Below are 27,651 nucleotides of genomic sequence, written 5' to 3'. Positions count from 1 at the left end.
TCAACTCTTTGGAAACATAAACTTAAAAAAATCACATTTTCAAGGAGTGTTTTGGTGAGGAAGATAACATGATATCTGCATGCATGATTTAATTCACTTTAGCACCAGCGTTTTCTACTACTGCGGCTTATTCTTTGTCTCTTTAATTTACTAACTACAAATTATCCATTTATAAAAGTAGACCTTTCCTAGGTTTGATTCCAGTATTCTCAGGTTATAGAAATTTGAATCCAGGCACCATGTATTCTAAAGTCATTAAACTTTTTTTCAAAATATGTTATTAATAAGTGGACTTTTCTCCAGTAACTGCTACTAGACTTTAATTAGTGAGGTTTCACTAACACAAAATATGTAATACATAGTTTTCTGTCTCAATTGTGCAATGTTTGAGTATTTTTGAACAAAGAAGTATAGCATCGTAAGTAGTTTTTATAACTGCCTTGAAGAGTTCAATAACCTAATACTAGTACAATAACATGAAAACCATGTCAAAGCTAAACAAAGAAAAGCTAGGATAAACGAGGGTTGTTTTCTAGCATATGCATTTTTTCTTAACAATCCTGGGCAAATCAGCATGTACCTTTGCAAATAACGTGGGTTTTTTTTTTTCAAATTACTGCTTTTTACATATATGTATATCTTTTAAAGGTAGGTATAATTTTTGACAAGGATTCAATTCTTTTAGCCTCAATTCATCTCTAGATGAAAAAATACTACTTATAGCACCATTGCATTAACTGTTCTATATTCAGTTACTTCTGTTTCTTACACTAGTATGTTTTTGCACTGAGAGTAAGATATCTGTTTTCTTAGGTTGTTTTTATTTGGGGGGGGGAACTACGATATTTTGATATTTGAGGATTGATTGACTCTTGCAGTAAATTTATTAGGATATACACATATCTTCTGCCTATTTCTGTAGGAACATGGTACTATGTTATAACCCATTTGTTTTAATGTTTGGCTTTTGCAGGAAGTGGTGGTAAGAAAAAATGAAGTTTAGTAGTGTTATCCTATGAACAGTGGTTGAGAAAACTCAATTAATTTAGCCTGGAGAGGAAGAGTCTAAAAAGTGACTTAATAGTTATTTTCAAGTACTTGGAGGCTGAGTATGTAAACAGAGACTTAATCTCACATACTACCTCAGAAGTCAGTGCTTTTACCAGTGGATAAAAGTTGAAGGAAAGTAGATTTCAGTGTAAGGTAAAGAGGAATTCTCTATATCCTTAGGATTGTTGATCAGAAGAGCACAGAGGCTGCTTTAAGGAGTTGAGTGTCCTTTGTCAGTAAGTCTCACAATAAAGCAATACAACCATACCACTCAGAGATGTGTGAAGAAATTTTTTTATATGAGGTCCTTGGATTTATGATTCCAAGAAATGTTGGATTTTGTCTTTTAGTCAAGTATGTTGTAATTGTAGCTTAATTCTAATCTTAGAATGAGCTTGTTGAATGAAGATATTTTAAATGAACATATTTTAAATTTAGGTATTCAGATGACTATTTGAGAAAGAATATTTAAAATAAAGTTGATTGCAAAGTTTTATATTAAATATTTTAGAGCTATATTGAGTGGGCCAGATCTAACCTTTGTCTTTATTAGTACAGTTACGTAGTGCAAATACCAAAAAGTGATGCATAGGAAGATTTAAGCAGTACAGTTTTCCTAGGATAAACCTCACTTAGTCATGGTTCATTGTACTTTTTTTATATTCCTGGACTCAGTTTAGTAATGTTTCATAAAAGATTTTTGAACCTGTGTTAATGAGGAATATTTGTCTATAGTTTTCGTTTCTTGAAATGTCCTTAATTAGCTTTTGGTATCAGGGTAATGCTGATCTCATGTGATGAATTAGAGACTGTTCCCTCTTATATTTAGCAGTACATTTTTATCTTGACTTTGCTATTTGTGGATGTGATATTAATGTCATATAAAATATTTTGAAAATGTAAAATGAAAAATTAGCATCTGTAATTCCATTACCCTTATTCAGCCACTGAGTGATTAGGTAGATTGTGGTTTAATTTATCATTTCTCTATTGTTGAATATTTAGTCATGTTTCTGATCTTTCATTACAATAGGACCATGGCATTGAAAAGAAATTTGATCTAAGGCTGTTAGCATTCCCAAACCCACAAATATCAGTACTTCCTTAGATCTCTTCACTTTTATCACCAGCCAAGTAATAGGCTTGCTATTTTAGGGCCTTTTACTTATAAAACAGTTTTTTAACAAAGATGCTTATTCCCACCCACCCACCCCATTTTAGAAACGTCTGTGCATGTGAGAACTTGTAGAGACCACAAGGAGAAGCTAATGCTGGCAGTCAGGCTCACTCATCAGTTAGTAACATGACTTCCTCACTCACGTAGCCACTTTACATATGCTACAGATCAACCTGTGGTTCTCTCACAAGCTGTTAAAACTACCGGTGTCCAAGCCTCAAATTTTAAATCTCAGATGCCAAACATCTAGAATGTTATAAATAATCTATAGCTTTTTCCATATTTTAAATTATTTTCATAGGCTAGCTTCCCAGAAATGGAATTACTAGGAAAGGACATGGACACTTTTTGTGTCTTGAGATTACTGCCAAATTGCTTTCCAAAAGGGTTGTACCGGTTTTTAATGCCTTCAACAATGATGAAAGTGCCAGTTTCATGGAATTATCATCAAAATTCGCTATGTAATTTTTACTCTTAGATGAATGAAGGAAAGTTGATATTTTGCTGTATAATGCATTTTTTAAAGTCTTTAACCATAGTATTTTTGAAGGCCCTGTATGGGGTATTACTACCCTGTGAATCTTTGGTATGGATGTGCACACAAGTGCGTGCGTGCGTTTTTTTTTGTGTGTATGTAAATGTAAAGGGTCTTTTACATACTAGACATGTTAAATGAGAAAAATGAACTACTCTTTCAGGATCTCAGTTTACTTATTTGGAAAGTGGGACTAATAATACCTTTCTTGCTTAATTTGAGATATTACAGAGTACTTTGTAAGCTACACAGTACTATTCATATCACACGTGTATTTTGTTGAATTTGTGTCTTAAGAAATGTATGTTCCCAGTAACAATTACCCGCAGGACTTTTTTGATGTTATACTTCAGTAAACCACAGAGGGTCAGTATGAGATTATAGTATATCATGCATCAGTTTTTCTGTGGCTTGAATTTCCAAAATATTAAACTCTGCAGAAAAATAAGTACTCTTAATAATCACTAACAGTTGCTGCACTTGGCGTGGCTTGAAAGAAATTTTAGTTTAGACTGTTTAAACTTCCTATCTTTTTACGTTGGATTATACAATATAGTAACATTAGGAGTTTAATTCTTTGAGGGTAAGTGTTAAGGGAAGCAGATAACAGGTACATGGGTGTAACAACTAGAGTGAAACTACTCTTTCTCTTGATATTTTAGTTCCTCATGGAGGTGTGATAATACAGTGTTATTAATTGAGATTATAAATGATTAAAAATGTTGAATTTTAAGATTTTTAAGGAACGTTGTAATTCATTGTTTTGTTGTGGAGTAACATTGCCCATCTCAATGTGTTGCTAATAAGGTATCCTGCCTGACTCATTTTGATGAGTAGAGAAAGTAACACATGTAATTAGCATATTGAGACTTTATCGATGAATGTGCCTCATTAGGGAATTTGTAATATACATATAAATAAAGCATAATGAGTTTTATCTCATATATTAAATAACCTCCCCTAATAATTTATGTGATAATAATTTTTTGTTGTAGATACTGCAAGCCATGTATTTTAATCTTTGAAATTTCATCCAGAATATGAACAGATAATGACATGTTTCTTTGTCTATAATCTTAAATGAAATTAGATATGATAAAAGTCCTCTTTTTCTTAGTTATCGCCTGATTAATAGACACAGGTGAAAAGGATATCTGGTCTTTTTTCTACTCATCATCCTGCAGTGCCTCAACTTCCCTTCAAATATTGAGCATGTGCCAAGAACCATTCTAGACACCATGTGAGCAAAACATACAAATCCTAGACCTCATAAAGCTTATATTTCTGGTTAAGGGGAGACAGGTAAGTCTTTAGTAAGAAAGATATTTGAGCAGAGACTAAAGGAAGTGGAGGTCGGGGGTGAGCCATGCAGAGGAGAGTGTGCGAGCAGAGGGGATAGCAAGTGAGTGGCCTTGAAGCTGTGGCTTATCTAGTGTGTTTGAGGAGCAGCACAGAGAATAGTGTGACCACAGTGAGTGAGTGAAGGAGAGAATAATGGATGTCAGAGAGGTAATGGGGCCAGATCATGAGGGTCTTGCAGACCATTTTAAGGGCTTGAACATCTCTGAGTGAGATGAGAAACTATTGGAGTGTTTAAGCTGAGGAGCAATAAGATCTGACTTGGGTTTTTTCCAGTTTTATTGACATATAATTGACATATGTTACTGTATACGTTTAAGGTGTACAGCATAATAGTTTGACTTACATATATTGTAAAATGATTACTGCAATAAGTTTAGTTAGCATCCATCATCCCATAGATACAATAAAAAGAGGAGCTGACTTATTTTTAACAGGACCAATCTGGCTGCTCTACTTGAGAGTAGATTAAAGTGGCAGGGAAGGACAAAATTGGGGAGATCAGTCAAGAGGCTATTGTAATAATCCTGAGATAATAAAGATTGTGGGTTGGACAGGTTTTCAAGGGAACTTCAGAAATTCTCTTCGTCACATGTAAGATGCCTATTATATATTGAAATAGACATGCCAAGTAGATAGTTGGATATCCAGTTTAAAGTTCAGGGAACAGGTCAAGACTGGAGATATAAATTTGAGAATCTTCATTGTACAGATCTCTGTAAGTAAAGAACACCAACGGAGTGATTGTAAGTAGAAAAGAAAAGAGGTTCAAAAATTGATCACTTGGAGTACTCCAGCATTTAGAGGTTGAGGAGAGGTGAGCAGGGACCATCCAGAGGCAGCTGGGAAGAAGCTACCAGAAACAAAGGAGGAAATTCAGGGTTGTGGGGTATCCAGGTGGCCAAGTGAAGAATGCATTTCAGTGAGAAGATGGGTCAGTAAAATACAGACTAAGAAAGACCATGGGATTTAGCAATGTAGAGACCATTGAAGAGTTTTGGTGGAATGGGGAGGATGAGCTTAATGGGGTTAGGAGAGAATGAGGAGTGGAATTGGAGACAGTTAGGAGAGACAACTCCTTTTTCTAAAATATTTGACGATTAGGAAGTTGCAGGCATCATCACACTTCATCCTTAAAAAAATACTTTGACATGTAACTTCCAAACAAAGACATTCTTCTACATAAGCATGACGCTATTATCACACTAAGGGAATTTAATATCGTTAAAATGATGGTCAAATTTCTCACTCGTTCCAGTAATACTCTTTACGGTGTTTTTTCCTGATCCAGGATCAGTCAGTTTTAAAGTGTCTATAGTAGTTGACTTATAGAATACCCACAATCTGGATTTGTCTGATTGTTTCCTCACAATTCAGCTGAAAAGTTTTTGGCAAGAATTTTCCATGAATAATGTTGTATACTTCCCATTGCTTCACATCAGAGGCACATAATGTCAGTTTGTCCCATTTTTTGTGCTGTTAACTTTGCTCACTCGGTTAAGGTGGTGTCCTACTGATTTTTCCATCATAAAGCTCCACTTTTTCTTTTGTAACTGATAGGTAATTTGTGCAGTGTGTGAATATCCTGTTCCTCAACATTTTACTTGGTGATGTTATAGATTTATAGATTTATAGATCCTTGCTTGAATCAGTTATTATATTGTTGGTTGCAAAATATTGATTTTCTGTTTCTGTCATTTCTTCTACATTTGTTAGTTAGCATTCTAACTTATGCTAGTAGAACTCCCTCTAGAAACTGGAAGGGAAAGTGAGATCAAGAGAGCATTTTTCTTTAATATGAGAGGAAATAACAGCATGCTATATTACTTCTGGGAGTGATCCACAGACAGGAAAAATGATGCAGAGAACTACATTCTAAAGTAGGCAAAAGGAGTTGGAATGTTTTTGCTCGAGTGGAGGAATTGGCCTTTGGTAGATGTGCATGGACATTTCATCCATTGTACAGGAGAGAAGGGAAGGAATATGGTCACAGAGGGTATAAGTAGAAATGGTGGTGGGAGCTTGTGGTACTCTTCTATTTACTTATATTTTCCTAGTGAAATGGGAAGTAAAGTCATCAGCTGAGAGTAGGGATGAGGGGGGGAGGGGGTGATTGTAATGATGGACCATAGTATCTATGTTGGGTTAGGAGGGAAATGAGGGTATATTGGGGGTGACGGATAGGGGAAAGGTCAGAGGATTGATGGACTGTAGGTCCCTGTGAGACAAAAGAATTGTTAGCCTTGGAGTACTAGAGAGAATAAAATGCAAGGATTGGAGCTAATGGTTGAGGAGTAGGATACTTGAAATTAAGATTATGGTGTGTTTGCAGTTTGGATAATGACAGTTCTAGTTATGGGCGGAGTTTCTGAGATTACAGGGAGTATGAAATAATAGTCAGTGAACTGTGAGGCACAGGGTGTTGGAACAGTCATCTGTGTGGATATCGGAATCACCAAGAATTATGACAGGGCCAGAATTGGAGAGAGTGGCAGTGAGCCAAAGCTTAGCTGTTCAAGAAGTGAGGGGTGTGACTATAGTCATTAGATCTCTACAGTACGGGGGAGTAGATGGTATAGTCTGATAACATGTTACTAAAAGTTGGGGACTGTAGGAGTAAGACCAGCCAGTGGACTGGAGTTGGCAGTGAGCAGCAAGATGGACAGACTGTGGGAGAGAAAAATTCACCACCTAGAAGAGCTGCAGGAGAAACAGTGTCCTCAGAGAAGAGCCAGGTTTCAGTGAGACTCAAATTAGCAAGGGAATGAATAAAGAGGATTTTGTTAATAACTATTAATGACTGATTATGATGGACTAAGGTGTAGAAATGTTCTTTTTGGGGAAGGGTGGGAATGGGAATATTCAGCATATTTTTAGGAGAAGGGATGATTTGGAAGTTGTGGACTTCTTGTGATGACAGAATTAAATAGAGATAAAGGATATAATGAGATGAATACTGTCCTCTTAAAGCTGTACTAGTGGTGAGACTGTGAGTGTCTGGGCAGATCTTGTCGGATACACCCAGAGCTGTGGGATTCTTAGTCTTTTGAAGGAGACGTGGAAGGCAGAGAAGAAGGAAGGACTCCTTGCTGTCTCACCCTGCAAGAGGAGTCTCTCTTGACTCCCATGCACGGAGGCGAGAGGTGGGGTCGCAGCTCCTCCTCCTTCTACTTACTCTTTCCTCCACGCTTCACAGCTGTAGTTCTGTTTGATTCTAGTATCTGTTCTTTATCCTTTGTACTTCCTTTTTCCCCATCTTTATTCCATCTCCATTTCTGTATTCAGTGACCCAATGGGAAGCTTAAACACAGAGACATTAATGACCTGTATCTGTGACTATTGTGTTATTCATTCTTTATTTAGAAATAAAATGTTTTGAATCAGTTGGGCATTCATTTTGCTAGGCAGCCCGGTTTCAAACATTTTGTAATTTTCAGACATCTCAAAACCTGTTCACTATTTACTTTTGGCTATATCTCTTATTTCCATTTATTGCCAGTGTATCCATTATTTGAAATATAGTCGCAAAACTTTTTTTGGTCAGAACTTTTAAAATAACCAGATGTTTAAAATTTTGAGTTCAGTGTAGAGGAGAGCATTAAATGGAAAACTAAAATAAACTAAAAAGAATTTGCAGTTTGCTTCATGTTTTGGTGATGGGGAGGAAACCAGTTTGCAGTGCACTATCATAACTTGTACACAGCTAGTACATAGCTTGAATTTTAAAACTTAGGTGTCCATTCCTTCCTTAAATCATCCAGTTAACAGGTTGACTCTAAGGGCCTTGTACAGTAATAAGCTTAAACTTTTACTGTGCCCCCCCCCAAAAAAGAAAAATTAAATCATTTGTGGAATGTGTAATAAAAATGAGAAGCAGCTAGGGTTATCTAAAAACAGTGGTAGCACATTTTCTCCGTAGAGTTGCCAGTAAATTTCTCAGAATTTACTGGATTATTTTAACAATAATTTTCTCTGTTAGTATTAAGATTTAATTTTTTTAAAGTTTTCCAAGAAGCTTTTAAAAAAAAGATCTAAAGCAAAACTGAAGATACTTTTATAATAGTAGTAGTTTCAGAAAGTGCTAAAAATTCCCATACCTTTTGAAGTTTTAGGTTAATTGGTCTGCTGTTTTAGGGTCCCAATTAAATACATAAATCAATAAGTGCTTCTGGTTGCCAGCATCTAGACTGATTCTCTTAATGTCGTCCTTTCCCTCTCTGCCTGTGCGTCATGTCAGTTGTACTGTTTGCATCTGTAGCTACTATTTCCAGACAGTAGTACTTTTTTTGACTTCGCGTTAGATTTACAATCTGCCCAAAATCGGTTCAAGAACAGAGAGTGTGTTTCATGTATTGTTTTCCTGCAGCCCACAGCTATGGTGAGTTATTTGAAGTTGTGAATTCTTTGGTCTTTAAAGCAGAGCTTTTGCCTATTCTATTTGAGGTTGTCCCACGTCATCATTCTATATACTGACTGCCTGGCTAGCACGCTGTCATTTTTCACACACATGTTCCATGTGTTATTTTGACAGAATTCACTCAGACTACTTTCAGCAGTTTCATTATTGCTGTTCTTTTTTTTTCTAAGATTGAAAAGTCATATAACCTTATACTACTTTAACACATTGGGTTTTTTCCCCAATTTTTTTGTGATAAAATATACATAACATAAACTTTACCATCTTAACTATGTTCAAGTGTGTAGTGCAGTGGTATTAAGAACATTCATACTATTGTGCAGCCATCACGACCATCCATCTCCACAGCATTTTCATCTTTATAAAACCAAATCTCTATATCCATTAAACAACTCTTCATTGCCCCTCCCTCAGCCTCTGGCAACCACCATTCTACTTTCTGTCTCTCTGATTTTGGCTACTCTAAGTATCTCATATAAATGGAATCATACAGTATTCATATTTTTGTCACTGACTTATTTCAGTTAGCAGAATGTCCTCAAGGTTCATCCGTGTTGTAGCATCCTTCTTAAGGCTGAGTAATATTCCATGGTATGTATGTGTGTATATATGTGTATATATGCTGCATTTTGCTTATCTAGTTCATCCATTGATGGACACTTGGGTTGCTTCCATGTTTTAGCTATTACACATTCATTTTTATCCATTATCTTCTACAGGCACATGTAGTTGATTATACTCCCATTTTGCATTCTCCTTTTTTGTTTCATTTCTCATACTTATTTTTACATGTTTCTAAATAATCTTTTAATCATAATGCCTGCGTCACATTCCATTGTGTATCTAATTTATGTTTTAAGCTCTTTCTAATGTTTTGCTATTATGGAGGACATAATAACCTTATATTGAATTTTCTTAGGGATAAATTCCTTTGAGTAGAACATCTTCATGCCTCTTATCATTTATCTTGAAACAGTTCTGTTAATTCATGGTGCTAACTAAGGAGCTTCTTATTTTTTAATTTATGAAGGCTCCTCAGATATGCTGATAAAATACACAAAATCAAATCTATTTTCTACAGTTGGCTCAAGGTTTGAAGCCACATAAAGGAAAGGGCATAAGTACTTTCTATAGCTCTTTGGTTTGATATAAAACTTAATCCCACTTTGGGACCATATGCCATGTTCCTGCGCTCTGAAAGATTTGCCAGCCTTTCTCAGTGCCCTTTTGGTTAGACCATTGTAGACAACTGCTCACTGACTATAATGCAATGATACTTCAAAACTTTGAGGTCCAAGGTAAAGCTGGTAAAAATATTGTGGCTTGAACTGGTAGCTAGCTAAGCAGGTTAAATCTACAGGTATCGTGTGGGAGGGACTCTGTATTATTTTCAATACACAGTGACACTATTTGCCTGATGTAATTACTAGGGGAAGAGAGTGTACAAGTACTTTCCTCCCTCATGATAATCTTCATTGAGGGTGGGGGATAGTTCTCATCAAATGAGCTATCAAGAGATAGCCTTAGCTCAATCTACTCATTCAGTGACATGGAAAACTTTTATCTGTAAAATTATTTGGCATAAACTTGAAAATCTGATCCTATGTATGTCCAAAGATGAGTGCCAATAATTTGACTTGGGCGGGTTCCCTTGGTGTTTGGAATGATACGCCTCAGTGGTAAATTGAAGCATGCATTTTGAAGGCATATGCTTCTCTAAGAATTGGCTTGCATAAATTAGGGATATCTGTCTGCCTTGGACTTCACCAAGCTTTTCCTAAGCATTGTCACCTTAGATTGTCATAAAATATATTTCATTTTAGGTTTCCGTCGCTGCTTCTTTCTGTGGAAGCATAGAGAGATTTAAAAATATTTTTTAAGTAATTTATTTGGATTCATAATTTCGAAGCAGAAGCAGACTTCTCAGGGTGTGGGAACAGTTTGGTCTACGGCCAGGATCACATATGTGACAATGTCTAAGAAGCCTGTCTTCTGATTAATAAGCTGCTCTGAAAGTCTTAAAAAAAAAAAAAAAGCCAACGGAAGCCTTTGCCTATTTGCTGTTGAACACTGCAGGCTCCTAGGCATATGTGTTGTTAGTTGGTATTCCAAGATTCTGATATCTTTCTGGACCCAAAGAATGCTTGACCCATCATAGATTACTTTAGTAGATTTCTGTCAACAGAGAATCCCTAAGAATAGAAACAGTGCTAGCTTATAACAAGCCATGGATATATTGAAGTCCTAATTTTCAGTGTTACTTTCATTCTCTATTAATTCTCATTCTGTAACTTTTTCAATGTTGCAGTGAAGGACACTGCCAATGAAATAAACTCTGAGTTAATTACAAATACTAGAAAAGGAGTAAACCTTAAAGGTACTCTGCTTCAGAGATCCCCAACCAGCATACCACCTGTGGATTACAGATTTGCCCAAGTATTGATCCCTTTAGCCTCTAGACCAACCAGAGCAGCCCCCAGCTTCGCTTCCTTCTCTGGTAGCCTCCTCCATTTACTCCAGTGTGCTGTGCAAGCATTTTTTTTTTTTTGCGGTACACGGGCCTCTCACTGTTGTGGCCTCTCCTGTTGCAGAGCACAGGCTCCGGACACGCAGGCTCAGCAGCCATGGCTCACGGGCCTAGCTGCTCCACAGCATGTGGGATCCTCCCGGACCAGGGCACGAACCTGTGTCCCCTGCATCGGCAGGCGGACTCTCAACCACTGCACCACCAGGGAAGACCAAGCATTATTTTTTATATCTGTCATAATAGGAAGAAGGTTGGGAAGACACTGTTTTCCTAATAGTTATTTGGGAAGTCTTTTTAGCAGTAGTCAGAATTACAGTTTACGTATATAAACTCAGCCCAGTATATGTGGAAGAAAATACTTAGACTGCAGCAAGAAAAATCTAGCTTAAGAGGTTGTTAGGGCTTCCCTGGTGGCGCAGTGGTTGAGAGTCCACCTGCCGATGCAGGGGACACGGGTTTGTGCCCCGGTCTGGGAAGATCCCACATGCCGCGGAGCGGCTGGGCCCGTGAGCCATGGCCGCTGAGCCTGCGCATCCGGAGCCTGTGCTCCGCAACAGGAAAGGCCACAACAGTGAGAGGCCTGCGTACCGCAAAAAAAAAAAAAAAGAGGTTGTTAAATATTGAAATGCTAGGGAGGTTGAAGTGCTTCTCATTTCTTTTCATTTTTATTAAAGAAAGATTTTTTTGTTTAATTAATTTAGAAATGACATTTCCGTTGCACTGCAGCCTCAACATGCCCTTATGTTAATAGCTTCTGTAGTCAGAACCTCTCCCAGGGAGGAAAACAATTAGACACCCCTCAGTTTCAAGCCATCAATTTACAGGTGGATTTTCCAAAAACAGTGTATAGATCGGGACTGTCTTATAATGAAGTTTGGGATAGCATTAGTAGTTTACTGTGATCATGGAAAGAGCATAGAGGGCTTGTGTCAGAAAATCTGAGTTTAGGTACCTACCGTTCTGATGGGGATTAAATGACAAAAGGCAGTGAAACCTAGTTTAGCACACAGTTGTCAAAGACTGAACATTTACTACCCTTTTTTTTTTTAAACAACTTTATTGTGGGAAAGTAGAGCATGGATACAAAAGGTAAATACTATGTATGTATACAGTTTAAAGGAAAAGAATAAAATGAACACCTGTGTACCCAGCTTAAGAAGGAACATTACCAACATATGCAGTCGCCTGTGAGGCTCCTCTCTTATACCCTCTTCCTTTCTCTATCAGAAGAAACTATGAAACTGCATTCCATATTAATCATCCCCCTTTTCTCTACAATAGTTTTACCACCTATGCATGTATCCCTAAACAGCCTAGATTTAGTTTTGTTAATTTTGAAGTTTGTAAAAGCGTCCTCTGTGTATTTTTCTGTCAGTTGCTTTTTGCTGTTAACGTTCTATTTTTGAGAGTTATTCATAATCCATATGTGAAGACATGGTCCGTTAATTTTCACTGTTACATAGAATTCCATTGTAGATATATCATAGTATATCTGTTCTATTGCTGGTTATTGTGGTGTTTTGCTATTATAAACAATGTCTTTGTGAATATTCTTGGACTTGTCACCTAGGTATATATTGAATTTCTTGGATATGTGTAGAATTTCTTGGTTGTATAGCATGCTCACGATTACCTTAACTAGGTCATGCCAAATTGTTTTCCCAGGTGCTTGTACCATTTTAATCTAACCAGTAGTGTGAGTTCCCATAGCTCTTTATCCTCACCATTAATTTATATTGTCAGGTGATTTTTTGCCAGTTGAGTATGTAAGTAATGGTATCTCATTATGGTTTCAATTTGTGTATTACTCTCAAATATTTGTTGAGTTCCTGCTCTGTGTGCCAGACTCTTCTCTGATAGCACTGAACAAAACAGACAAAGATCCAGGCCTTTGTGGGGTCTTACATTTTAGTGTGTGTATTCATTGGGGGAGAGGGGATGAAGGGAATTGTTTAACAAATAAATAGGTAAAATAATCAGATGATGATTAAGGGCTATAGAAACAAAAGGATAAAACCTGGATGGGGAACAGGAAGTTCATGGGTGGGAGTGGGTAGCCATTTAAAAAGGACAGTAAGGGAAGCCTTCATTGAGAAAATGACGTTTGTACAAAGAGCTAATGGGAAAGACATTGCACCCTGTGTGTTATCCTGGGAAAGAACATTTCAGGCAGAGGAAGCAATAAATGCAAAAAGCCCTGAGGGGAAAGCATTTCTGATTTGTTCAGGAATAATGAGGCAGAATAGACCAGGGAGTGGACAGTAATAGAAGGTGAGGGCAGAGAGGTGGCCAAGTCACAAAGGGTTTTGTAGACCTCTGGATGGACTTTAACTTTTACTTGAAATGCAATGGGAAATGGAAGTGATATGACCTAACTTACGTTTTTAAAGGATTGCTCAGGCATTTGCCTAATTACTAATGAAAAGAATATTTTTTTTCCTGCTTTCTTATCTGTGAAATACCTGTTCTTTTGACCATTTTTTATGTAGTGTTCTTTGTCTGTGTTTTAGTGATTCATAGGACTTCTTCCTCTGTTTGGAGTTCTTCCTGTATTTTGGGCTCGTCTTTCATCAGCCGTATATTTTGCACATAGCTTTTCCTAGTTTGTGATTTTCCTTTTTACTCTCTTCAGAGTGTCTTTTGAAGAACAAAAATGGTATAGTCAAGTTTATTAAACTTGTCCTTTTATTCTTATGTACCTCTAGTTCACATAAGTGTATTCATTGTAATCTCTGGATTAAGACACTCTTTCATCATTGGCCCAGCATGACCTCCTTTTATTTATTTTTAGTAAAAAGTGAACCCACTATAAAAGCTAGAATTGTGCAACAACTTAAATTTATCCATCTGATCTCTCCTGCTTCCCCATACCTAAGAATAACCATCATCCAGATTTCAGTATTCACTCCTTTGCTTTCCGTTGTATATATTTTCATCTAATTTATAAGTATTTCTGAAAAGTCTGGGTGCATAAAAAGGAATGAAGTACTGATATATGCTATAAAGTGGATGAACCTTGAAAGTATTATGCTAAGTGAAAGAAGCCAGTCACAAAATGCCACATATTTTATATGAAATATGCAGAACAGACAATGGAGACAAGAAATAGATTAGTGGTTGGAGGGTGTGGGGGTGTCAGAGTGTCCTGCAGGGGTGAGAGATAGGGTTTCTTTTTGAGAAGAAGAAAATGTTCTAAAATTGACTGTGGTGATGCTTGCATGTATCTGTGAATGTACTAAAACACATTGAATTTTATTCTTTAAATGGGTGAATTGTATGGTATATGAACTATATCTCATGAAAGCTCTTAACTTTGTTAACATTGATGGGAGATGGATGTGTATCCTTTGGGGCTGATTTTTGACTTTTAAGTCCTTGATTCATCAGGAGCTGATTTTTTTTTTGGTATGATATAAGGTAGGAATCCAATTTCAACTTCTTCTACATGGCAGATCTTTTTTATCCTCTTCCATTTATTGAATAATCTCTCCTTTCTCCCAGTAATCAGACATGTCACCTCTGTCAGGTGCCAATATTTCAAAGCTGTGTGGATCTATTGGTTGGCTCTCTGTTTTATTGGTCAGTTAGTTACTCTGCCTAACCCTGGACCAGTCACACACTTCCTAGAACTGGATGAAGAGCACTAATAACCCACACACCCACCCCCTCCCTAGGCCAGTTGGTGTGAGCGCTCTGTGAAGAAACCAAACGCTGCTGCCGCCACCACCAGCAGTACCAACAAACCCTTGAAGCTGCCGCCTTGTGCAGTATCTTCAGGGGAGAGCTAGGCTTCAGTTAGAGCAAGAAGATGAAGAAAATGTGCAGAGATACAATAATTGAGTTTCTACTGATGATGTACTGTGAATTCCGGGGAATTTAGTGGTAGAGAACTGAAGGGGGAGGGAGATAGTGACAGAGAGAGTGGATGTATAGTTAACTTCTGAGGATTAGAACATGGGAGATTAGGGGGAACCTGATGATTAGGGGCTTTTGGTGGTGACTAAGATGAATAGGGGATAAAAAGCACAGAGAGATTATTCCTGCTGGGTTCAAGATTTTGGTGGTGAGGCTGAATGTTGAGGATTAGGGAGGGAAGGGTATCTGCTGTTGCCATGGATGGGGAGGGGCAAATTTACTGTGAACTCAGGGCTTCCCCTTGAGCCCTATTGCTGTGAGTTTACAGGTAAGGAAGCCTGTGTAACTAAAGAATACACTGTCTTAATTCCAGGGCCCAGGGGCCCACTTCTGAACCCTGTCAGGAGAGGGTTGGCCTTATTCCACAGTGCTGTCTTTTATCCCTGGCTTTTAAAATACTTCAGTGTTCTAGAGTTTCACTATGATATATGTAGGTAATTTTTTGCTTGGTACCTTTATTCTTGCTTAGAATTAATTGGATACCCAGAATCCTGAAGATTAGTAACTTTCCATTCATTTTAAAATTCTGAGAACTTCTCAGACATTTTCTCTTAAAATATTACCTTTTCCTCATCTTCTCTATTTTCTCCTTCTGGGAATGCCATTTGATATGTGTGGTACCTTCTCGTTCTGTATCTAACTCATAGTTTCCATACCTTTGAATCTGTGCAGCATGCTGGGTAATTTCTTTAGTTCTGTCTTTCAGTTCATTAATCTTTTCTTTACCTCTGCTGTGTAACTTGGTTGACTTTATAATTTCAGTTATGTTTTTCATTTCTGGAACGTTTTTTTCTTCCCCAAATCTGTCTCATACCTTTGATAATCTTTTAATTTCTTTTGTTTTTTTAAATGTGCTGGTTTTATATTCTGTTTCTGTTAATTCCAAAATCTATAGTCTTTATAGGTCTGACTTATTTGGTTTCAGCTTACTCTGGTTCATATTGAATTTTGATTGTGATCTAATTGTTCTTGGATCTTTCTTTACCTATGGGAATTCTCAGAGGCCTGAGTCAGAAAAAATACTTCTTTTAGAGAGTACTTGCCAGGTACCTAAGGGCACTTCCAATCCTGGACCTATTGAAACCAAATTTTTGGATTAGGGTGTTTGGGGCCACACAAATAGTGTGAATTCTAGCCACAAACCCATGGATTTGTGGGCTTGTGGTTATAAATTCTCTGGGGGGAAAATGTGTTTTTACTTCCCTTGTTCTGCCCATGGCCAAAGCCCAAACAGGCATGTATCCCTTCTAAATTGTTGGAGGAGGAGCAGCATCGACTAAAGGATCCTGGCTTCATGGTGGTGGTCTCTGGGACCTGCCATCATGATTGGGCTCCAAACTTTGCCTCCTGCCTCCTGCCTCCTTGGCTAACAGCCCATTAAAACCCAAGATCCATGCTAGACCAGAGCAGATTAGTGCATGTCCCCAATGAAAACTCCCTACTTCTGAGCTAGTGTAACATTTCTGTTTGAGCTTTCTTATTTTGACTAAATTCCAAAAAATTGCCTTCGTTTCCTTACGTCTTACCCATTCATTAAAGTTTTCATTTATTTTCTGCCTTGTCTATAAACATTATGTATAAAAAATAACAATAGAACAAGTAGTTCTTCAGTCTTCTTTGCCACAAATTAAAGAGCAGAATAGTTTCATCAGACTTGGCCAGAATTTTACTTTAGTATTAAAGACAGCTTGCTATTACGTACATTGTGATCACAAACTACTTGAAAGGCAAAGAAAACATACAAATAAAGTACAGACAAATACAGGAAACAATAGCTCCCTAATGAAGCCCAAATGTCTTGTATTTGAAGTCAGCTTTTTAAGAACATTTGATTCTAAGAAGCAGGGACAGGTTGATTCACAGTAACATGAATATACTTGCAAATGGAAGACATCATTCTACAGGAGGGTAAAAGGAGATTCAGAAGAGGTTAGAGAATGATAAGCTCAAATTCAAGGCAAATACAAAACAGTTGCTACCCACTGAAACAGCTTTTAGACAAAGAACAACAACAAAAAGCATTAACATTTCTTCATTTAGTACATACTTTGGGAGTGTCTTCTATGAATACCTCATTGACTGTTTTAGGAGAAAGAGAATTAAATGCTATATGAGAAGCCATTCCCAGTCTAAGTAGCTTACCTATACTACCCTTTTATCCTTATTATCTTTATTATAGTTGTCTGTGTTGTTTCCATATAGTAGATATAACAGTATTCTAACAATATTAAGTGCATACAAGGAGCATTTGTTGGCTCTGAATTTTGCTATTTACTGTTATTCCCAAGGCTAGTTGTTATTTTACTTTTTAATTTCATGAACTGTTGCTCTCTGTCTGTAAGGTTGGGAACAAATTTGACTCATGTATCCTTTCAATTGTACTTCCATTCATTCAGCAGACATTTATTCAGCATGTGCTGTGTACTTGGCCCTCCACTAGCCATAGGGTTACCTTTGTGGGGGGGAAAAAAGCAAGCCATGGCCTCTACTGTCATGGAGTCTGCAACCTAGTAAGGGTGATAACCATTAATAATAGTTAAAAAAATAATCACACAAACATAAAATTGCAACTGTGATAAATAGTGCGGAATAAAAGAGTATGGCACTGTAAGAGTTTAGGAGAGAGGGATTTACAGAAGTTCGAATTATGAACCAAAGTCTGAACAATGTTCTAAACAAATCTTGAACCAAGTTCGAAACACTTCAAATCTTCATCTTTCTCATTACAAAGGATTGATAGTTTTGCTATCTGATATGCTTTAAGGATAAGTAAATGTCTCCTTCCCTCTCCCCACACCACTGGGGAAAACTGGCTAGTTTGAAAGGGTGCCTTTGATGTCAGTGTTCCTCAGGGCATGGTTACACCCCGAGGGAATTCCAAGTTGGGAGTTCAGTTGGTGATGGTGGTTAGTTACATTTTAAAGGGTACTTTTGGGATTGAGTGTTAACATGGTCTCATTTAAACATACAACATACATAAATAAAGACTGAGCCATAAGTGTTCGTAAGTATTCTCAATGGATCCTAAGTTCTCACATACATAAAAAAGTGCCAGTTTCAGCCTATATCAGAAATCTTAAAACATGGATTTTGTTTTTATAAACAAAACCAGCCATAGTACCTAGTTGAGTTATTTTAAGTTATTCATGTCCTGCCCCTTGAAGACTCTTCAAAATTTCAAATGAGCAAGTTCAGAAGAAATGTATATTCTTACTTTAGTGGATTTTGAAAGGATATTTAAAAGAATTTTTGTGTGTATGCAAACTGCCAAAATAAGTCTGAATGAATTGCGCTTAAATTATTATTGTTATAATTGAGTCATCTGTGCTCATGGTTGGTTTTTAAAGAATTTTTCACCCCTTATTTGTAGGGTTATTGATGTTATTTTTAACTAATTCATCAGTCCTTGCCTATATGCTTAAATTTTTAAAAAACAAACGCACAAAACTAGACATTTATAATGAAGTTGTTTTTCAGTCACGTAGTGGCTGCTCTCAAATGAAGCTAAAAGTGTCTGAAGAATGTTCTTGTGCATATGCCAGGAAGCTTCTGGAATGGGCATATTTTTAAGAATTTAGAACATAAACAGCTGTGATCCGTGGCAGGAGATTTAAATGACCTCATGATGACAGCAAGAACAAAGCATTTTTAAGTTATCATAGTGGTGTGTTAATTCATTGCAATGTGTTTGTCATTCTCCTATTTTGGTGTATTAAGTGAGAGCCAGGCAAAAAATTACAGACTGTATTTAACTGAAGATACTATTTCTTTATTGTTGTAAACAAACTAAATACCAGAAAAATATTTCCCAAGAATGATATTTCATGAATTATTTAGAGCTATAGGTCCTAAAAAAAAAAATGCATGAACCACTTTGGGATAAAGGCCATTTATTTAGATCCTAAAGTTTTGATTCATTTTCTGTTGGAGAGACTATGTTCCAAACATGAAAGATCAAACAGTTGGCTTGAAATAAGAATTCCTCCTTCAAGAAAGATCAATTAAGTGCTTATTAAGTACTTACTATGTGTCTGGCACTATGCTAAATATTATGCAATACAAAAGAAGGTGACTTCAGCTGCCTTTGTTCGAGTTGGAAGAAAAGGCATACTCAGTTGAAACTTCTAAACTAAAAAAAGACATTATTATAATCAAGTACCAAACAAAAATAATACATAATTTATGTGATACAAATAATGAAATAGCCCTTCTCTTCTTAAATGACTTCTAATGCTTAAAGAACAAGAAGGGGAGAATTGTTTCCTATCACCTGTCCTGAAACAGATTTATATCACCTTTTGGTTCCCTCAGAAACAACCTATGGTATCTTGAACTAATGGTGACTGAAGTTTGGCTCAGTATCTTTTTCCTACTGTAACTGAGCATGACCCTATGGGGCCTTCCCAAGACAGACCCCTCCCCCATGTCCTCTGCTTTAGCTCCTCTCTGAAGTATGCAGATAACAGTATATAATGCACATTTCCTGAGTTGTTTTACAGATGCTAAAACACCCACCAAATGGAAGAAATTAACTATTTGATGACCATGAGCACATAGCCCCCAGACCTACTGGTGCCTAAGGATTGATAATGTTAATGCCTGTGACAGTACCCTGTTACCTCACCATCAACCAATCAGAGAATTGTACATGAGCTGATCACATACCCTGGGATGCCTCTCGCTCACCTTGCCTTTAAAAATGCTTTGCTGAAACCCATTGGGGAGTTCAGGCTTTTTGAGCATTAGCTGCCCTGGACTCCTTGTTTGGCGCCTGCAATAAACGCTGCACCTTCCTTCACAGAAAAATGAAGGAAGGGAAGGGAAGGGGAGGGGAGGAAAAAGGGAAGGAAAGAAATGACTTCTAATCATTGTCTAGGACAGTGGTTCTCAACTAGGGGTGATTTTGCTCCCTAGAGGACATTTGGCAATTCTGGATAGATTTTTTTGTTTTCATAACTGGGGGCTACTGGCAGCTAGTGTGGATAGGCCAGATATATTGCTTAACATGCTATAATGCACAGTCCTTCACAACAAAGAATTATCTGGTCCAAAATGACAGTTGTACTGAAATGAGAAACCCTGGTGTAAAACCTACAAATGTCAGTGATAAGTTTTGAAATAGTGGGAGGTGGACTCCCATCTTCCCCTAGACCTCTGTTGCCCTGGTAATGCTGTTTGCCTGAGGCCATTTGGATCCTTACATAGAAATGAGCATTGAGGATCTATAACCTTTTGAACATTGTATGCAAGTTTTTCCAGTACAGTGTTTGAGAGAGAGATTCCATAGTTGGTTTTTTTTTTTACATTTTATTATTATTTTTTTAAAAATTATTTATTTGGCTGCACCGGGTCTTAGTTGCGGCATGCGGGATCTAGTTCCCTGACCAAGGATCAAACCCTGGCCCCCTGCTTTGGGAGCATGGGGTCTTAACCACTGGACCACCAGGGAAGTCCCAGAGATTCCATAGTTCTTATCAAATTCTGAAGGTATCCATATTCCCCCAAAATGTCAAGACCCAGTCACATGTGGAGTAGTTCATAGAGATTGAGACACATTAAACCAATGTTCTAGTCACCTAAAAGAAACAGTAACACCTTTCTTAGCACCATGCCGAGATAGAAGTAGAGTTTAAGTTTCAAGGATTAAAATTAATCTGAGAATACATTTTGGCGGGGGGAAAAAGCACTCTAAATATATTACTTAATTTAGTATTTTGGAGTAATAAAATCTTTCTTAATGTATGAGAAATTAGAATACCTTAATGATTATTATTTAAACATCATATTTAATAACACAGTACTGTGCATTTAGAATCTGAGACTGGACTGTGTGCTGACCCACAGGCATAATATATAAATTGTTTTATTTTGCTGTTCAAACTCAACTTGTTTTGTCAGGATTTGCTCCTTTCTCCCAAATGAGGATCCAAGTTTACATTTCCTAAGGTGCTATGTATCTGTTGATTCAGTCAGAGATCTGGACATGTTTTATACAGTTCACATTTCTCCTGAAAACTGTTTAGTAAAGTGATTGTGTTTTTCTTATAAGAAACATTTTTGAATTGAGAGTTGTGTTTCTGATTTGGCATCCTGTAAATCAGAGAGTATCCCATAAATCAGGCATACCAGCAGTATGTTATGAAAACAAATCTCCATAACCTTGAGTATGCATATACCTTAATACTTTTCTAACTTACAGAAATTTAGAGATTAAGTCTTGGCTTAAGAGCCAAAGAGGGGACCTTATAGCTCATCTGTTCCAGCTGTTTCTGCTATTCTTTGGGGCTCAGGACCCAAAGCACCACTTTTAGTTGTTTTGTGTATTTGAACTTCTACCAAATATTTTCTTTTACGAGAAAAAAGGTGTATGCGGGAGGAGGGAGTTGCATGCTTCTGATCCAGACCAACCTCATTTTGCAGATAAGGAACCTGAGGCCCAAAGCTTTAGATTTTATTCGTGGGCTATACATTTCTTTATTTTAGATCAAACCAGCATTTCAGATGTATCTAGTAATAGTATAGAGGACAATTAGGAGTTAAAATTGTAGCTGTATGGCTTCCTAGTTGTGTGTTCTTAGGCAAGTTGCTGAACGTTCTCAGTCTCAGTATACTCATCAGGGGAAAGGGGAGTTATTATATCCTTAGGATGGTTTTCACTTTCTTAGAATTTAGAATGTATCTGGAAAGATAATCTGGGTTGACCTTGTCTCTAGATTCATTCCATTAATTTTTTAATGGATTTTGTGTCCTCTAAATGTTAAAACTCCCTCTCCCCAAACCCAATCATGACCTCCCCAAAACACTACAAAGTAAAACAAACATCTGTATTATCAAAGGGGATAACACAGTGGTCACATTTCCTTTACTTTGACAGTAATGAGGTCTTCATGAACTGATAGATCAGCCTTGGGGCCTTTTCTTTCTTCTCACCCGACTCTAGTTATTTCATAAGCCACCTAGACACATGAATCAGGAACTGCAGAGTATAATGAACAAGGACCTTGAGAGATAACTACATGATTGAATAACATCATTGAAAGAACTTAGACATACAAGGTGGAATCTGAACTTGATACTCCTTTTGATCTTAAAGATATGGATTCACAGAGTGAGTTCTTGAGGAGAAATTACAGGAATTCTTTCTTCCTGGGGCATTTCAACGGGGATTGCCTTACTAATCAATTTTTGTTAGTCACTGGTAGTTTCCAGGGAATACAGTCTTTTACTTGGGCAAAGAAGCAAGTAGAAATAATTATGTTAAAGACCACTTACCTTTTTGTTACCCAAGATTAATTAGTACTCATATCCTGAGAAGATTTTGTTCCAGAATTTTTCTTAGTGTCTCAAGCAATTCAATTAAGTACAGAGAAATGAATTTTGAGCTTAAATAAAGGAGTTTTCTTTAGTGGCTTGACCATATATTTATTTGCTGAGTTGGTTTGTTCATTTCGGTTTGGTTAGGTTTATTGTCATTTGTTATTGGGAAATAGCTTTGATATAGATTGATACTACATTACTCTGTGACATTGTAGTGTTGCATTTTATCTTGTTTCTCTAGTAAATATATGTAAAATACCTTTTTTGGTAAATTACATTTTTAAGTGAATGAAGCTATAACATTTTAAACTAACCTATCTGTGTTTTCTCTTAGGCCTTAAAGAAAGTGCAGAAGAGATGGTCAAAAACAAATTGGAAGGAAAGGATAAACTGACCCCGTGGGAACAATTTTTAGAGAAGAAGAAAGAGAAAAAAAGACTGAAAAAGAAACAAAAGGTATCAGTGATAATCATGACCGAATAATTCCGAATAATTATTGAGCAACCACTAAGTATCAGAAGGTACCAGGTGCTTGGCATCCAGTATCTCATAATGTGACCACTCACTGCGGTGGGTGAAGTGTTTTCTGCAAGGCTGCATAATGATACACTAAGCCTGTATCATTTAATCTAACTGCCTTGCTCTAATATTTTACATTTATGTGCTACCTAAATAAAATGCATAGTTTAGTTGATTTCTAGGTGTAAGACAGTTTGATTCTATTCTGTGTTTTTGAGGAAGAGAGGTACATACAGACATTTTTACTTGAGGATGTATACATAGAGAAATTTTCAACATGAATGAAATTTTTTCTTTGTATTTCCATTTCTCAAGCTGCGTTTTTCACTTTTCAGTATTATTCTATTGTATAGATCTTTTAACATCATATTGTCATTAGATCCCTTTATCAAGGATATTTTCTCTGTGCTAATATGTTGTCTGAAAAATCTGATTTGACTCCTTCAGGGATAACATCTTTCCAGAGTTAGAGTCCTTAGTAATAGCAGAGACCATTTAGGGTTTTTGCCAACAGAATACTCTATCTTGTCAATGAAATGCAGCATTCTAGCAGTGCGTTTATTGTCTTAAGATGGTATCACTAATCACAGAATTTTACAACTTTTAGGAATCTTAAATGATTAGTTTTAGTCCAACCCTGACGTTTTATAGTTGTAGGAAATTAAGTGATTCGTCAGAGGATACACAACTTGTTAATGGCCAAGCTGAGACCAGAATCCAGATCTCTTGCTCCAGTGCTCTTGCTACTGTATTGTGTTGTTTCTCTCTGTGTGATGTAAGCTTGTGCTTTTCGTACAAGAGCTGCAATATTGAAAGAGGGCTACAAAATTGAATGATGCAATGGAGTGATTTTTGAACTCCTGTTATACTCAGTGTTTTTGGAAATGGATAGTAAAATGAGGAAATGAGGTAAGAGCCCTGCCCCCATTGATATACTGCCTCTCTCAGGCAGTAAAATATCTTTTAAATGGAATAATTCCACAAGTTATTAAGCCATCAGTTTATTGGAAGACTTACAAATGGGTCTTTATGGGGTCAATAAAGTAGTCACTCTTTTCTGAGATCTTTAGCGGCTATTGTCTTTGATTTTCATTTGGTGCTTTGAGATTATCTTCTGCTTTAACGCTTTCCCTTCATTGGGCTTAGACTGGACTCATTTTATCAATAATATTAAAAATACATTGGTTGAGTGCCCAGTTTGTTCTAGACTCAGCTCTGTACTAGACTTGGTGATTCCAGCAGATCTGTTCCATCTCCCCAGGTTCTTCACATATAGAAGAGTTTCAAGAATTCAAGTTAAAAATACTTTTTCCCCTTTTCCTCTTTGTGACTTCAATTTGTTATTGAGAAATTATTACTAAAGAAATGAATACGTTTATATGCCATAGTTGATATACTGTAATTTAGATCTAAAAAAACAGTTTAAAAAATGTGAATAAATGTGTGGTTAGCTATATAAATATTTCATAATCTTTGTTAGGAACATCATATTACTGATGAATCGGTTATAATAGTTTGGTGAAAAAATTCTTAGAAGCCCTTGTTCTTAAAAGGATAGTAATATCAAAATGAATATGCTTTAGAGCTTGGTGGGTCTTCTTCAGCATGTAGGATGATGTTTAGCAATGTGCATTCTAAATGTTTTTGTTGAAACGACTCATGTTTTAGATTCCTGGGGATAAACTCAATCTGGTTAGTCTGATCTCAGTTTGCATATGTTCTGTGTATTTTATAGACTTGATTTTTAAAATTTAAATATACTAATTTAGTAAACTGTTCAGATTTCATTAGGGAAAATGTAACCAACAGATGTGCTTAAAAATAACACAAAAGTTTTCTTGAGTGGATTATAGATAAAACAAGGTAATTGTTGAAATTGGGTGATGAGAACAGGAAGTTCATTATCATTTTCTTTAAATAACCAGCAGATGAATTGCTTTAATGATTTAAAAGATAACCCACAATGCAGTACTTCAAGCTATTGATAATCACTGCCATTTCTCAGTTTCGTGAGCGATGAGGCAGACCACCTCTCTTCACTGATCACCCATCTCAAAGTATTCTTCTCCTTGAATGTCTGTATTTTATTTTTGTCTCTTCTGGCACTTCCTGTCTTGAATTACTATTACTATTACTACATATCTGTCTGTTTATGTGTCTATAGCTTCTTTTAATAGATTGTAAAATTTTTGAAGACAAAAACCATGTATCGGATAACTTTCATTTCTCTCAAAAGCCCTACATAGTCCCTGCATTTATTAAGTATTCCATAAGTATTTGTTGAACAAGCAAAAGAGTTACTCAGGAGTTATTTTATAAACTGATCCATTTAAAAAACTACTTTAATTTTAGATTGAACTGCTTGATTTAAAAGAAGTACGGTTTTTCTTCACGCTTATATATTTTGGTCCTTATAATAAACTGTATGTATTTTTATATTCAACTTTAAGGCTCTTGCTGAAGAGGCCAGTGAAGATGAAGTTCCCTCTGATGTTGATATGAATGACCCATACTTTGCCGAAGAAGCTAAAAAAATAGGTAAGCCAGCCCATATTTGTAGTTTTCACTTGGAATCTAAAGTCCGCCTGTGTGTGCCTATTCACACATACTCTTTTTCCTTCTGATAAACACTTTGTTTCACTAAAAAAAATAAAAATAAAAAAATAAAATTCCTAGAATTTGTATAGCTCCCTAGTGGCTTATAAGCAAGTTTGTCCTATGGGATGTAACCATTGATCGGGTTAGGAGGGGTCAGCATGCCCCCTGTACATACAAGAAATAATTTCATTATATGAAGCTTTGGGTAGTATGATTAATTTAGCAGTTTACTGGAGATGCCTTTCTGGGAGATATCCTTATAGACAGATTGACTATAAAAGGATGAGGAAAAAAAGGAAGTCATATTTTTGAGTGCTTTCACTGCTTTATTATAACACATCCATTCTACATCCTCTTTGCACAGGCTATGAAGAATGGAAAGCATGGAATAAATTTGTTTATATATTTGTGGATATGTGTATAATTTTTTTTAATTTTAACATGATTTACATGTGTGAAACAGGGTTGCATTCATAGTATGAAAGCTTTTCGGCTCAAATAGACAAAAGCATCTATGTTTCATTTTATCCCCTTTTCATTTATTCTGCTTCATTATTAGCTTCATTGTAGCTGAAAGCCAGCTTCCTCCCCTTTTTCCTTGAATCCCTAAACTGTCAGGTATCTGACTTCCTATATCCAGGGAGTTTTGTTTCCATTGCGCATGCACCGGTCATTCTTTCCTGAATGCTTTCATTCTTACCTTTTTGGTGTGTATAAATTGTGTGTGTGTATAAAGGTGTGTGGTAAGGTTCAGGCCATACTTGGACAAGTCAGTGCAGGACCACTGTAAGCATTTTCCATTTGTTCTCATGCATTTTGCCTTCCCCTGCTCTGCATACCACACACGTGAACCCCAAAGGCTTGGTCCTGGAGCAACTCCAAGCTGGCATTGTAAAGAGAAGGATTTTATGAAGTTTCCCTGCTTCTTGTCCCTTGTGACTAGTGGGCCAGAATAGTTCTCAACAGGAAAGTCAAAATTGCTCAAAATTATTTCCTGGTTGTTATAGCCTTTTATCACTGACATTCTATTGATGAAAAGGAGATCAAGATGAATAAAGTCTATTATAGGATGTGAGATTCTTAGGAATTGGAAAGGGAAATGGAAACAGCATATTCTGCTTTTTATCATACCTGAGCAGTCATTTCTAGAAGATGATGGATTTTAGCCTTATCCTCCGATTTCAGGAAACCACGTTTATAACAGAGAAATGCGAAGCATTATAGTTTCCTTGTTCTCATTCCAAAGTGCTTCATTTGGCATGTGAAATCTGGTCAAACTGCAGAACTCGGGGTAGGATTCAAAGAGTAAGTTAAATAGCTTGGTGGCTTGGGTAGCTTGTTTCTTGGAATCAGCACGTTTAAATTGTGAATAATTTTCCCTAAAGTTAGTATCCAAAGTTCCAAGGGAAAATGCAGATTACATTTGCTTGCTTTCGATATACTTTTGATGTCAGCATACTTTCTAGGAATAATTATTTATATCTGGGCTTAAGTTGTTTTAAGGAAAAAGAAAAACAAAAGAGTGAATTTTTTTTTAGATAGGACTAAAAAATGGTATCTTGACATGTTTATCCATTCTATCAATAAATATTTTTGAGTGCCTACCAGGTGCCGAGCACTCTGCTAGGCTAGAGATACAGACGAACAATACAAGCTAAGTTACATCCTTTAAGTAGGTTATAGTTTTAGGGAAGACATGCTAAACAGGTAAACAAATAAGAATATTATGCAAATATGATCAGTGTTTTAAAGGAACTAATAAATAGGGTAATATAGAGCGTATAACTGGCAGGAAGAAGGAGAGTAGCTTTCTTTATATAGGGTGGGCAAAGCAAGCTTCTCTGAGATGGTGACGTTTGAGCTGAGACCTGCAGAATGAGAAGGAGTCAGGCAGAGAGAGCTGGAGAAGAGCATTGCAAGTGAGGGGAAAATGGGTAGAACAGCTATGAGGTGAGAAAGAACGGGTGTCAGAGAAATTGAAAGATACCAGTGTGGCTGGAGCATGGTCAGAGGGGCAGTTTGGTATAAGGCCAGGCTGGGACACAGGATTGACCCTGCAGGGCCTTGTGTCACGGCAACAAATTTGGATTTTACTCTACTGACAGTGGGAAGCCGGTGAAGGGTCTTAAAGCAAGGGTGTGACGTGATGTGATATGCATTTTAACATACTATTCTGGGTCCTGCAAAGAGAAGAGATTGAAGAAAGGCATTGGTGAGAGCTGAGAGACCAGGCTTTT

General features: G+C 36.7%; 1 protein-coding gene across 4 annotated transcripts in view; it reads left to right on the top strand.

Moving 5' to 3' along the window:
* The window catches only part of ESF1 (ESF1 nucleolar pre-rRNA processing protein homolog), a 60,009-nt gene that overhangs the window by 21,867 nt on the left and 10,491 nt on the right, over window positions 1-27,651 (top strand). For all 4 annotated transcript variants that reach the window (XM_081257471.1, XM_081257470.1, XM_081257469.1 and 1 more), the window contains exons 10-11: window positions 22,632-22,753; window positions 25,267-25,354. In XM_081257471.1, coding sequence (XP_081113597.1) covers window positions 22,632-22,753; window positions 25,267-25,354 — 210 coding nt within the window. The remainder of the gene's footprint in view (window positions 1-22,631; window positions 22,754-25,266; window positions 25,355-27,651) is intronic.

The sequence above is a fragment of the Mesoplodon bidens genome (genome assembly GCF_964165515.1).
Source record: "Mesoplodon bidens genome assembly, chromosome: 15".
NCBI classification, from domain to species: domain Eukaryota; kingdom Metazoa; phylum Chordata; class Mammalia; order Artiodactyla; family Ziphiidae; genus Mesoplodon; species Mesoplodon bidens.
The sequence above is the reverse complement of the archived record's forward strand: the minus strand, read 5'-3'. Positions and strand labels throughout refer to the sequence as shown.